Here is a 13738-nt window from a genome sequence, read left to right as displayed (position 1 = left end):
GCTCGGTCATTTAAACTGACGACTCGTTCGTTTAACCCGTCGAGTTGATCCGATAACCTGTCGGCTCGCTCTGATTCACCGTCTGGTCGATCTTGCGACCCGTCAGACGATCCGTAAGCAGATTGTGCCGATACTTGCATTAGTTCTATTGGCGAGAGCTGAAATTTGTGTTACATTTATGAAACGCATAGTTTAGTTTTAATATCCGCCCGAATAATGTTTAGGCGTCTTTTTCTCTCAAGTCACGTTCTTACGAGCAAGAAAGAGACAATATGAAGTACCGTATCGTCGCAGTGAGTGTAATTATATTTTTAATAGGAAATGATATTATTTTTCCGGATTTAAATCGTGTATATTTGTTTTTTATAATATACGCGATTTAAATCCGGAAAAATAGTTGCGTCTTTTATGCTATTTTCAAATTTTATGCATATCGGTTGAGGAAACGCCTAAGAGACCCCCCACAGTCAGCGTCTCGCCAACGCAAAAGGCTAATTAATTGATCGACGCATATATTTCTTTACAATTATTTATTTATCTAATCTAATTAAATTATAACATCCACCATTATGACTTATCCTGTATCAATTAAATTAATTTGGTAATGCATTTAGGAAATGAAACTGTTTTTCCGGATTTAAACCAAAACGTTTAAGGCTCTTTACAGGTGACATCAACCGTGACCATGGGACCTGTAAAGGGATCGAAACGTTGGTTTATTTGAAAAAATAAATATAGTTGTAAATATAATTGTTTAATTCTTTATTATTATTTTGCATGCTTTTGTTTAATGCTGAATAGGATTAAGTTCTCATTAAATTTTACCATCAACATTTTATAATATACCGTACCCTATTCAAAACGAATAAATACATTTAAATTTAAAAAAAAGAAGAAAAAAAAAGAAAAAAAAGAATTTAAATTTGAACGCACGCACAGCGACCCCGCAACGGTTATCCAACGCCAGCACTGGGCCGACTGCAGCATAGTACTGAAAGTTAGTACACGCCATACGGACGTCTTGTCGACGCGGCTATGCGTGCCTTGGTAAAACGCTAGTGAGAGAGGGTCTCTAAAAGTTTCCATTGGTTGATTTCGCTTCGACAAGGCTCAAAATTCATATATAATGTAAAACCAAAAATATAACCTTATTTACAGTCGATGTAGATCCTAAATCGTCCTTAGTAGAGGCGGTGGTGCTTGTAGATTTACCGAATAGCTTCTTGGATATAAGTGATATTGGTATATTTGCGTATGAGGAGTTGCATAGGTGCTGGAAAGGGAGGGTAAGAGGATAAGGATCAATTTATATTGGGGCGGAATGGAAGCGAATTTTTGTAACGATATGGTGGTAACTTTATGGTCAATTGTATAACGTATAACCTAAATACGAGACAAAGATTTCTCGCGGATGTTCGAGAATGCTCAAATGCGGAAGTGGCGTGAAGGCAGGCGTAGAGTGACGTGAAACGTCGATGAAATACTACAATATCAAGGCGCAAATGAAAAAGGTCGCGAATGCGGAAATTGACGCTTCCTTTTCATTCTATTCCGCGACAATGTAAATTGAGCCTAAGGTATTTAACGGCTGGGGAATTTGCAGGTTTTATATGCAAAATTTTGTAGCTGTAGAGCTCTTTGTGAAAGAATTCGTCCAGGGAAGTATTGCCACCTTACCTATTTCTGCCGCCAAGCCGTAATGTCAGCATTACCGTGTTACGGTTTTGAAGGGTAAAGGTGCTGGTAAAATTACAGGCACATAGGACTTGTCAATTTATATCTCAGGGTGACGGGCGCAGTGGCAGTGCCCCTCAGATTTTTGTGATTTAAAGCTCTGAGTGGCACTGCAACTGTTATGGACAGGCGTGCAGCTTTTGTCCCGTCACTTGATGTTATATATTAATACACATCTGCACACATAATTCGAGTCACCACGCGTTTTCAGTATTAAGTGCCCCAAGCTTAAACAATGTTTGATTGATCAAAAATTATTACGCAATTTTGAAACTAGTAGACTAAACGTCTCTTCCATAAGTCCTTGTTGAGAATTTGGATTTGCAAAACCGGGGGAAAACTTTTTCTTCAATGATAAAATTATTTTTGTATTCTAGCCCTTTACGGCAAAAAAGCGAGGAGACTCGAAGTATGTGTGCGGGAGTATATATATTCCGTCCCGAAAGTAAGTCAGATGGACGTAGTAGTAGTTTAGTAGCAGTAGAGCTACTTGTAAATTAATTCGTCCTGGGAAATACTGTCACCTTACCTATTTCTGCCGCCAAGCAGTTACAGGCACATGGGACTTGTCAGCTAATGTCTCAGGGTGACGGGCGTTTTCTTTACTTAAGTTCTGAATGTCATTGCAACTGTTATGAACTTGTTCGTTCTGTCACTTGATATAAAAAAAAAACCACACAGATCACGATTGTTAGGATGAAGTGTTCAAATAAGTTTCATTAACGTGTAGAGGAGGATACCTAACAAGATGGTCCACTGTTCACAGTTCTATTACGGTCTTTTTAAATAACGACGTTATCAAACTAACCTTATCAACTTCGGTATCGAATTGCTCGTTCGTTGCTCCTTTGGACATTGCCCCTTTCTCCATTAACGTAGCGCGTTTCGCCGCCAGGTATAAAGATCTGAAAATGTAATAAGCTTCGTATATTGCACTGTTATTACAATAGTGTTATAACATTTTAACCGACAAAAAAGGAGGATGTTCTCAATGCGACTGTTTTATTTATTTTTAAATGATTCTTTTTTTTTGTTAGAAAAAGGGTATCACAGTGGTGAGCTCATTTAAATTTGAAGAAAATATTCCTTGTGTAAGGGTGGCAAACTGGGCGTGAATTCGGTTTCGCGCACTTTTTACAATAACCTATTTCAATAAAATTTGCAATAATCGACCTACGTAAAGTATAGTATGTTGAAATTGCCAAGTTTACAGGGGAGCCTTTAAAAGTTCTGAATTGTCTCAAAAGAGCATAACACGTGACTTTAGCATTTCTAGTTTTATTTGGCAAAGCTATTATAAAAGTCTCACAGACTATAATAAAATCCTAGATATCGGTTAAATAATCTATTAGATGATCGTGTTATGTTCATTTCAGTGAATTATAACTTTAAAACTCTTCCCTGTAAACTTGGCAATTTCGACATACGATATTCTACGTAGGAGGGGTCAATATGTAATTCCGTGAAATTATTCTTCTATTAATTATTATTCGTTTTCTGTGCTATCGTACAAAGGTCTGTTACAATTTCTTTTTTATAATATCAAGTGAGAGGACGAACAAGTCGTGGGCATGGTGGTAAGCGACACGTGGTAGGATGGTCGGGTTGTTTGTGATAGGTTTACAGCTTTCCCTTACCATTTCATGTATAGCCAGTTAGTTTTAATTCATCGAGTATATAACCAGAAATAGAGACGAAATAACGGTCATCCATCCCTGGCAACTCATCAGGTAAATGGGCCTTATATCACTTTTAAATATCAACTCCCGTTTGCACTGAAATCACAAATTAAAAAAATGAAATAGTACAGTGCCAACAACTGACCTGTGTGTACGTATCCGTATATTCCCAAAATATTTTATATTTATTGTAATAAAGATAATATCTCTAATTATGAGGGGCTGTTCCATACGGTGGCGTGGGAAAAACAGCAAAACATCTAATTACAAAACAAACGGAATCACATTTCATCAGTAATTAAATACTAAATATGTATTTATAACAAAGCTCAAGCTAAACTGGTCGATTTGAAGTGAAACAATTGACGACACCCATTAATTGTTTCGAGTTAAGGCTGGCCAATCGGAACGCAGTTGTCACCGTAATGATTTGGCAGAATAGTTTTCAAACAAATTACATGACATTTCTGGTTATATCCTCGATGCTTTAATTACACATACAAGACGATACTCAACAGTAACACTCAACAAATATTCGTACAACACTGAGACGGAGAGTTAGTTGTTAGTAAGCTGATTGGCTTTACACGCCCTTTCTACTAAACCGACGATATTACATACATACCTCTTAACGGTGAGGTAGAACGTATCCGTGATTGCGCGCACACTGTAATCTGGCACGAAGGTGTGACGCAGCATTGAATCCATGTTGATATTCTGGAGGGAGCCCATGGCGCTAGGGGTTGGAGACTCTGCTGTAATTATATAAAGTTCTTAATGGACATCACGACGATTTACGACCATGATATTAAATATTTTTGTAAAATTGTTATAAGCTATTTATTTGAAACAAACCAACGTGGCATATGCCTCAACTACTATCAGAACCGAAGTCGCTAAAACTCACACATTTTTAATTTGAAACACTACAAAATCTTGATATTGATTGGTCGTAGTTTCAAATTTAAAAAGAAATAACAAATTCTGGATTGTTGATATAATTTAAACTTTATTCTGTTGGCATATCGTTGAAAGTTCAATACCATCAATACCAGCTATTGTTGCAAGTTACATTTTGATACTATATTGAAATTTCAATGTGCTACCATTTAGCGGTTCATGCTGAGCGTCGACGAATTGGAGTTATTAATTTAGTTCTCCAAACAATAAAGGACCATATTGCAGGGGTACATAGGGCGCACTATAAGTTTCCGGAACTGGCCATTTATATAAACAATATTTAAAAAGTAATTACAAAATTTGAAAATGGAACTTTTTGGCTGTAGAATACAGTTTGTTTCATCTGATTGTCACTTGTTTTTACATTGTGGCGTCATTTCAGAAATTGGTTGTCTACATCACCATGGATTTAACTCGTGAAAATTTTCGTAGTATGATTTTCTAAGACTTTAAGTGTAATTTAACAGCTCAACGGAGCTTCGCTCGACTTCAAACTGCTTTTGGCGATAAAGCACCATGCAAGACAACTATTTATAGCTGGTTTGCAGAATACAAACGCAGTCTTGTGACTCTTAGTGACAAATTTCGTGATGGTTGCCTGTCCACTTCTGTGAACAACAAAAATATCGATGCTGTGCGCCGTATGATCAAAACAGAGAGGCATGTGACATACCATGAGATTCGGGCAGACACGAATCAAATACAATCAATACTACATAAACATTTGGGCGTGAAAAAGCTGTGCTCTCGGTGGATACCACACAATTTGACTGAGGCTCAAAAAACGGAACGCGTCACTTGGTGCTATGCCATGCTTACCAGATTCAACGAAGGGGCGTCAAATTTGGTGTGGGGTACAGTAACAGGCGATGAAACATGGGTTTATAGTTATGATCCCAAAACCAAGCAGCAATCGAGCGCATGGGTCTCTCGAGATGAGTCGAAACCAACCAAAGTAGCGCGCTTGCAAAGTGCCTCTAAGCGGATGATTGCTTCTTTTTTTAATAAATAAGGACACGTGGCTGCCGTTGCTTTGGAGAATCGTTGTACCGTGAATAGTGATTGGTACACGACCATTTATTTGCCGGAAGTTATTGCCAAACTCCGTAAAAATAACCGTAAACGCCGTATCATCTTGCACCACGATAATGCCGGTTCTCACACGGCCAGACAGACAAATGAATTTTTGAAGGTGAACAACGTTGACCTTAAGAGCCATCCCGCGTACAGTCTGACCTGGCACCTTGTAACTTTTATTTATTTCCAAAAATTAAGGACCAGTTACGCGGTCAATGATCTTCATCACCTGAAGAGGGGACGAACTGTGTACTGTCCGTACTACTACTGTCTGTAGACTGTCGCACCGCGCAGCTACCTCAGGAACGGAATCAGTTAAGCGGTAGGCTTGTAAGTCGATTTTTTTATGAAAATGTGTGGCTCACCTACGCCAACGTTTTGTGTGAGGGCCTGTACGCCGAAGTAAGTGAACGGCCCCGCCTCGAAGACCAGGTTCTCGCGACCCACAGTCACTTCCACACGACCTTCGAGGATGAGGACGAAATAGTCCACCTGAAAAAAAAAATCGATAAAGTTAGTTAGTAGACTCTAAATCTTTGTCTTGTGATTTTATTACTTTGTTGTATCTCACTTGTTCTATACATCCTGTATTTTCACAAATAAATCAATCAATTATGCATTATATTTATACAGGGTGATTCAAATTCATTATACAAATTCGTTATTTGTAAAATACTAACAGCCTCACAGGACTATACAATGTGTTGATTTGCATTCTCGGCATATTTTCAGAGGTCGTTCTATGTCCGAAACTGTACCTAAATCACTAAAAAAATAAATTGCAAAAAAATCGTAAAAAGGTCCAAATAAGAGAACTTGCACGGCACGTGCTACCAAAACTTGTAGCTCAGCGGGCCGCCGAAGTATTGCTCTCTCTTTCTCAAATGCATTAAGCATCCGCGCGTCATCAGTGCGCTCGCTGCGTATAGCCTTGTATACAATTTTTAAGATACTAACCGGTTTTCCTTGATGGTACACATAAGTGGAAGGATCCTTTTTGGTCTTCCCCTTGAGTTTGATGTGGTGTATGACATCTTGTCTTAGAAGTCGACGTAGTACTGTTTCCGACACAGTGTCGGGTCTAAATGCTTCTACACCTGTAAGAAACGTGTCCATTCAATGATCTATCCATTCCGAGATCCAAAACAAAACTAAGGTTCAGGACATAGGAGATCGGGTAACAGAGGTAAAACGGAACTTAAGTTCATCTAGGCTTTCGCCCTGCCACCATAGTGCTTTGCCGCCAATCAATAATATGAGCATTACTGCGTTCCGGTTTGGAAGAATAAGGGTGCTGGTGAATTACAGGCACAACGGGCTTGTAACTTTGTGACGGGTGCAGTGGCAGTACCCCTTAGATCTTTACGATTAAAAGCTATGACAATGGACAATTGGACAATGCTGTGTGTCTCAGTTGTGACACACTCGCGATCAGCATGTTAAAGACATCCAAATTGTTGATCGATTGTATTAAAATTGATATTTTGCAATTGCAATGCAGTACCCCTCAGTTGTGAAACATTCGCAGTCAGTTGGCGTGTTGATCGCATCCAAACTGCATGGATATTTTGCAATTGCAATGCAACATATTTTAGTTGTGTGATGCACTCACGACCCAAATTGCTTGTCTATTTTATTGTACTTCTTGTGCAATGCACTATGTTTCAGTTCTTATACACGTGCCATTACTTGGCATTTGGATTAGATGCAAATTGTATGGATATTTTGCAATTTCAATGCAGTATATCTCACATGTGATGCACTCGTGATCAGTTGACCGCATCCAAATGTCGATTGTATACTTACTGATGTGTTGCAATTGCAATGCAGTATGTCTCAGTTGTGATGCATTCGCGGTCATTTGGCGTGTTGATTGCATCCAAACTATATCAATATTTTGCAATTGCAATGCAGTAGGAATGCAGCTCGTGTGACAACGGAACAAACAAAAATTAATGAATGATAGTCCATAACTCCACTCACTGGTTGAAAGGAACTGGAAGGTTGCCAATGTGAGTTGGGGCGAGATGTGTATCCTCTGGTGCTCGTGACGTTCGGCGAATGCGGCCAGGTCTTGCAGTTTATTGGCTGGGCGGTTGCGACGGCGTTTCGAGCGATTGTCCACTGGAAAAATGGAAGTATAATATTTTCATTGATATATATGGGTAATAAAGTGGACTAATAACTCAAGTCGACTACTATTCTCAATACTACAGATCGTAACTCTAAAAAAAAATCGAAATTCAGTCTTACATCTAAAGTGCGCGGATCGATCAAAGTTGTTAATGAAAATAATAATAATAATGCACACAGTCAGCACTAGGCAAACCTTGTGTCGCGGGTGCCATGGATACACACATAGACGGTTTATCAGACAAAGAAAGAGAGTAGAACCCGAGAAAAAGAACTTCTTTGAAAATTTATTACATTGTGCATATCTAGCTTTCAAATTCTGCAAGGGAGCCGATACAATTTTTTTATAAAAGAAAAAACAAAACATCTCTAAAATTTTTGTCCAACTTGGAAATGGGGTTAATGTTAATAAAGATCTGACTTGGAAGAAAAGTCAGGTGTAAAAAAATATGACATTTTAAGGTTTACAATAATAATAATAATAATAATAATAATGTTTATTTCACAAAATAGTTTACAACATAATAATGAAGTCCCTGATCCTGTGCTAGGTATAACCTGTGTGACAGGAGCCAGTGTCCTCTCCCAAATTTTGACAAGCCTCAGTCTATTTCATGAGAAAAAAGAAAGTGATAGAATTTACTATAGTACTGTTTCTAATAATTATTATAAGTTGGACACATTTTAATATGCACATTGTGATAAATATTATAGATGGATCGGATAGTGACTTAGCCGGATACCGGATATCCGGCGAGCACCAAGGCCGGATATCTGACCCACTGCCGTAAACCTATCCCGACCGGTTTGATTGATTGATTAGTGAATGATTGCACTTTCACATTGACGATTTGATTTGTTGTCGTGACTTGGTTTTTATGAAAACGATTCATTTATTCAATAATACAAACAAACACACGACAAAAAAATGTAAACATTGAAATTCATCACAAATTTGACAATATTTTAATATCAGTGCTGTTTGTTTGTCGTGCCGAATGCAAATTTCTTGAGGTGGAGAAGGACAAAAAACAATTACATAATTGTTTGGCTATATTAAAATTTCTAGTTATTGTAAGTATTATTAAATATGCGAAAAAAAAAATCTACTTACCGTCTTATTATTGTGGGTAAACATTGTGTTTGAAAACAGTTCAACTCGACAATGATCGCGATCACTTAGTCGTCTGGCACTAACAAATAGTACTTAAAATTTAACAAAGTTTGCAAGAGTTTATAGTGAAAAACTATCTTCTGAAGCTGGTCTTGTTTATAAAAATAAATGGAAACATTTACCGCTTAATGCACAAAAAACTTGTCTTTATCCACCATAATTTGCCTGATTTGAAATTTGGGTACTAAATTTACAGATAGCGTTATCTAACATCATAGTTAATTCAGTTACAAGTAATAAACAGATTGTCAACGAACCTGCAGTTTCTTTTTATCTTATTATTATCATATTTAATCAATAAATCAATTTATTTGGCGAACTGATTATGATTTTTTCTCAGTTTTAAACATTCGGTATCCGGCTGGATATTGGTCTACTATCCGGCCAGATAGTAAAAATAAGCCGGATATCGGATCGCCACAAAACCATTCGTTATAATTTTAAAGTAGGTTCAGGTTTTGGTTTAATTGATAATTAAATAATTCCAATTACTACTACAATTGGGTATCGGTTTCATAATAATTTAAAGTTAACAGCCAGTTCTCAGCTTCGAATTTAGCTTCACGAGCAGATAAAATATATATGTTGTACAATTGTTCTACGTGGAACTGAGTACATGCAACTACTGGGAATAAACCTACACAGGAACTAAGAAATTGACTTACGAAACACATCGGTCTCGTCAACAATCTCTGCCTGTATCATTTCCTCAATGACATCCTCCAATGTGACCAATCCTATTGTTTCGTAGAACGGATCGCCTTCACCCTCGTTGTTGATGCGATGCACGAACGCCATGTGGCCCTTGTGGCCTGCAATAATAATAATCTTTATTTACCAACAACAGGACTACATTACTTTTTTATTTATTTATTGAAGAAAACCAACGGCGTATACAAAGAAAAATGTGTACAGAATGCTTAAACTAAAAGTAAGGCTAATAACAGGTTTCCCTAGTTTGAAACATACCGTGGAAAACAATGTAATTCAGTAACTTACGAGCATGTATAGTAGAACCTTAAGTATTTGACTGAATTAAGTTTAGATCTTAAATATTTTAAGTAAATTAAGTACTTTAATAATTAACCTTAAGTATTTTAAGTTGCGAAAATCATAATAGAAAAATAAGTTATAAATTAGATACATTAAATACATTACATATGTACAACTCGTACATAGCTATCATAAAGAAAACAGAAAATGACCCATTGAGCATACTCTCATTATTAATGCCATATACAGACTCTCACTATGTAAAGATATTTCCGTATATAATATATAATTGACTTATATACCCACGCATAAACAAATCGTAACGAATTCTTTACTTGATGTTTGTTAAGATTACGTTACAGATTAAGTTACATTCGCATTTACACTATGTTTCTTAATGCTTTAATAGCAGTAATGCTCCTTGTGAAAGAGTTCGTCCAGGGTAGTACTGCCACTTTTCCTATTTCTGCCACCAAGCAGTAATGTGAGCATTACTCGTTCTGGTTTGAAAAGGTTAGGTTGAAAATGAATATTAATATAATAACGTCCCGCAATAGGGAAACACTGTGTCGCGGGTGCCATGGACACACACATAGACAACATACATATTATATACACAGACGACAAATTACACCCAAACTCACGAGAGAAATAAATGTAGGCCATATAAATATTTCTCCCGGCCCGGGAATCCAACCCGGGACCTTTGCGTGGCAGTCCGGCATGGTAACCGTTCGGCCATGGAGGCAGTTATTGAATTGATATTCAATTATTTTGTTATGTGAAATTACTCCACTAGTTTGTTATAATTATTAATACAAAGTCGAACACATAGAAAAAATTCCTTCGATCCGTCTGTATTCGAACCGACGTCTTCTAGCATACCGTGCCTGAAGCTATAACAACTAAGCCACGGAACGAACTAGCGGACCTCACGAATTTTTCTATGTGCTTGTTGTCGTATCTTTGTATTTGGTTTTTCAGAGCCTTCTTCATCGTAGCGCCATGTATGCGAAATCTGTAAAAGTATTTCTTCATCCAGTTAGATACCTTTACAGCTACCAGCCCCGTCTGGAGATGTCTATTTTATAGAGATATCTATAAGTTGACTATTGTTTTTAATGCTGAGTTTATTAGCTTCTTACAAGAACGATTTTATTGTATTCGAACCTTGGAACTTGGAACCTCTGCTGTCCCGATTTTTTTGTCCCATACAATGAAATGAACCTTACATAAAACTGAGTCGATCAGCACTAAAAAAAATTTTGATCAATTTTGTTCATTTTTATGGATAACTCACGCTTGACCAAAAAATGACTATCCTAAAATTGTTTTCACAAAAAAAGACTTAGTTTCTATAAACACTATAATGGGGACTATTATGCCATGTAAAAAACATAGAGTATATAACCAGAAATAGAGACGAAATAAGGGCCACCCATCCCTGGCAACACATCAGGTAAATGGGCCTTATATCACTTTTAATTAAATATTAACTCTCGTTTGCGCTGAAATCACAAAATAAAGCTGAAATAGCACAGCGACAACAACTGACCCGTGTGTACGTCTCCGTATTTTCCAAAAATATTCTGTATTTATTGTAATAAAGATAATATCTCTAACAATGGGGGCTGTTCCATTCAGTGGTGTGGGAAAAACAACAAAACATCTAATTACAAAACAAACGGAATCACATTTCATCGGTAAAAATTACATTTAATATTTAATTAAATGTAATTTTTCATTTTTCGTCCTTTATAGCAAAGTTCAAGTTAAACTGGTCGATTTGAAGTGTAATAACTGACGACACCCGTCAATTGTTTCGAATTCAGGCTGGCCAATCGGAGTACAGTTGTCACCGTAATGATTTGGCAGAAAAGTTTTCAAACAAATTAAATGACATTCGTCTCTATTTCTGGTTATATACTCGATGTATGTAAATAATTACTATAATACTTTACAATCTCAGTCATCATGTTACTTTACGACCAGTAAAGGGCTCGAAAAGTTGGTTTGTTTGAAAAAAACAAATATAAGCGATTTAAATCCGAAAAAATAGTTTCATTTCCTATGTGTAACAATAGCAAAAACCTAAGCACTCGATGTACCATTATAATCTTATCCAAGCATTGACTTACAATTATATGGACGTCGGGTCCGCGCTAAAAAGTGTCCGAACTTATAGGGCGTTAAAATCGTATACAGAGCGTCATTCGCGCTTTAGTCTTCGTTTGTTCGACTGACAGCGACGCAAACAAAATTAGACAGCACTGCGATGACATTACAATTTAAATTCAACGTTTTAGCTTTTTCATATTCCTTTACATGCCACTACGTTTAAATAGGTTGACTTGGGACATTTTTTTCGTGGTTTTTGTATTAGACCCGTCGTCCATTTATTTGTAAGTCAATGTATCCAAGACAGTTAAGTCCTTGCGCGATTTCGCACTCATTACCTTCTTTAAACTGCTTAAACATGACGTCCAGAGTGACGTCCTCGAATACGAAGTTGCAGGGGTTCTGGTAGTACTGGCAGAGGGTCCTCAGTGGAGTGTTGTCGTCCGGGTCCACGAAGGCCAGGTCTTTGATGAAGAGGACCGTTACTATGTTGCCCCGGGTGCCTTCATAGACGGGGATCCGGGAATAGCCTGGAAACAAAGAATCAACATTATTTTTACAACATAATGTACCATATTTTAGAACGAACAAGTTTTATTATAGCGAATAAAGAACTGATTTATATAGTGATTTATTACATAAACTTCACCTATCCTGCCGCCAAGCAGTAATGTCAGCATTACTGCATTCCGGTTTTGAAGGGTAAGGGTGCTGGCGTAATTACAGGCACATGAGACTTGTTAAATTATCTCTCAGACGCAATAGCGGTGTCCTTCAGACCTTTGACATTAAAAGCTCTGAGTGGCACTGTAACTGCTATGGACAGACGTATAGCTTACAACAGTTGCAGTGTCACATGTCCACATGGCCACTCAGAGCTTTAAATCGCAAAGATCTTAGGGGTACTGTAACTGCGCCCGTCACCCTGATTAATAAGTCCCATGTGCCTGTAATTTCACAAGCACCCCTTGCTTACATTACTGCTTGCCGGTCGAAAAAGGGAAGGGAGATCTACTGCTACTAAAACTTAACTATGAAAGTCCAGATTGTGTGTCGAAGAAAAAATAAAAGCAATTTTCCTGATATTCAGGCTTCACCTGGTAACTATTCGTTGTTGGAGACACTGCAGTACGTATTTATTAAATTGTTATTTATTTCTATTACGTTAGGGTCAAAACTACAACACCGTACAAGGATAAAGAAACACGTAAGCAATCATATTCTAATAATTAATATAATATTTTGCAATTTTTTGTTATATTTTAAGGTCGTCGCTTACTACTTGCTCGGTAACACCTCAAATCGAAATATCAAAAGTTACTTTTAAATACTGTTTGTATTTTTAACTCTATTTTATTTATTTAATAATTATATAAATTTGAAGAAAACATTCCACCTCTAAGGGCTCATTCAGAGTGTAGGCTCGGGCGCGGCGGCGAGTGCGGTCGAGTCTTGGCGTCTTTATATAGAAGATAGATAGATAGAATACGTTTATTGACTTTCCACAAGCACACACACAACAATATGAAACAATAAATAACGAAAAAAAGAAGACAAAAAAACGCAAGACAAACAAAATAACAAAAAGGTAGGAAATCAAATAAAAGTACATAATAAACAACATATATGTGCTAATTAATTAAAAGCAAGTTGTGAGTGCTGCAGCAAGCCAAACGGGCCATAGGTCAGTGCGGGTGTTGCCCAAAAGCAACGCACTGATTTTCAGCTATCGCCTGGAGGGTAACGCGGTGTGTTGCATCAACAGCAAAAGGCAATGTGTAAGTCGCGCACTGAGTTTTAGTGTACTTGTGCCAGTGTTAACATGTCAGTAGGAGCGTACGTTGCTCTCGTAACGAAAAAAATCCTTTCA

At 37.3% G+C, this 13738-nt stretch overlaps 1 protein-coding gene across 1 annotated transcript in view; it reads right to left on the bottom strand.

The window, feature by feature from the left end:
- The window catches only part of LOC113225738 (metal transporter CNNM2-like), a 53640-nt gene that overhangs the window by 11800 nt on the left and 28102 nt on the right, over positions 1-13738 (bottom strand). The window contains exons 8-14 of the mRNA XM_026458140.1: positions 12207-12398; positions 9423-9569; positions 7434-7574; positions 6408-6547; positions 5816-5942; positions 4039-4168; positions 2543-2639 (exon numbers count right to left, since the gene is read on the bottom strand). Coding sequence (XP_026313925.1) covers positions 2543-2639; positions 4039-4168; positions 5816-5942; positions 6408-6547; positions 7434-7574; positions 9423-9569; positions 12207-12398 — 974 coding nt within the window. The remainder of the gene's footprint in view (positions 1-2542; positions 2640-4038; positions 4169-5815; positions 5943-6407; positions 6548-7433; positions 7575-9422; positions 9570-12206; positions 12399-13738) is intronic.

This window comes from Hyposmocoma kahamanoa, unplaced genomic scaffold (assembly GCF_003589595.1).
Source record: "Hyposmocoma kahamanoa isolate Upper Pololo Valley unplaced genomic scaffold, ASM358959v1 172, whole genome shotgun sequence".
Lineage (NCBI taxonomy): Eukaryota > Metazoa > Arthropoda > Insecta > Lepidoptera > Cosmopterigidae > Hyposmocoma > Hyposmocoma kahamanoa.
Note: the sequence above shows the minus strand (reverse complement) of the source record. Positions and strands in the feature narration are given on the sequence as shown.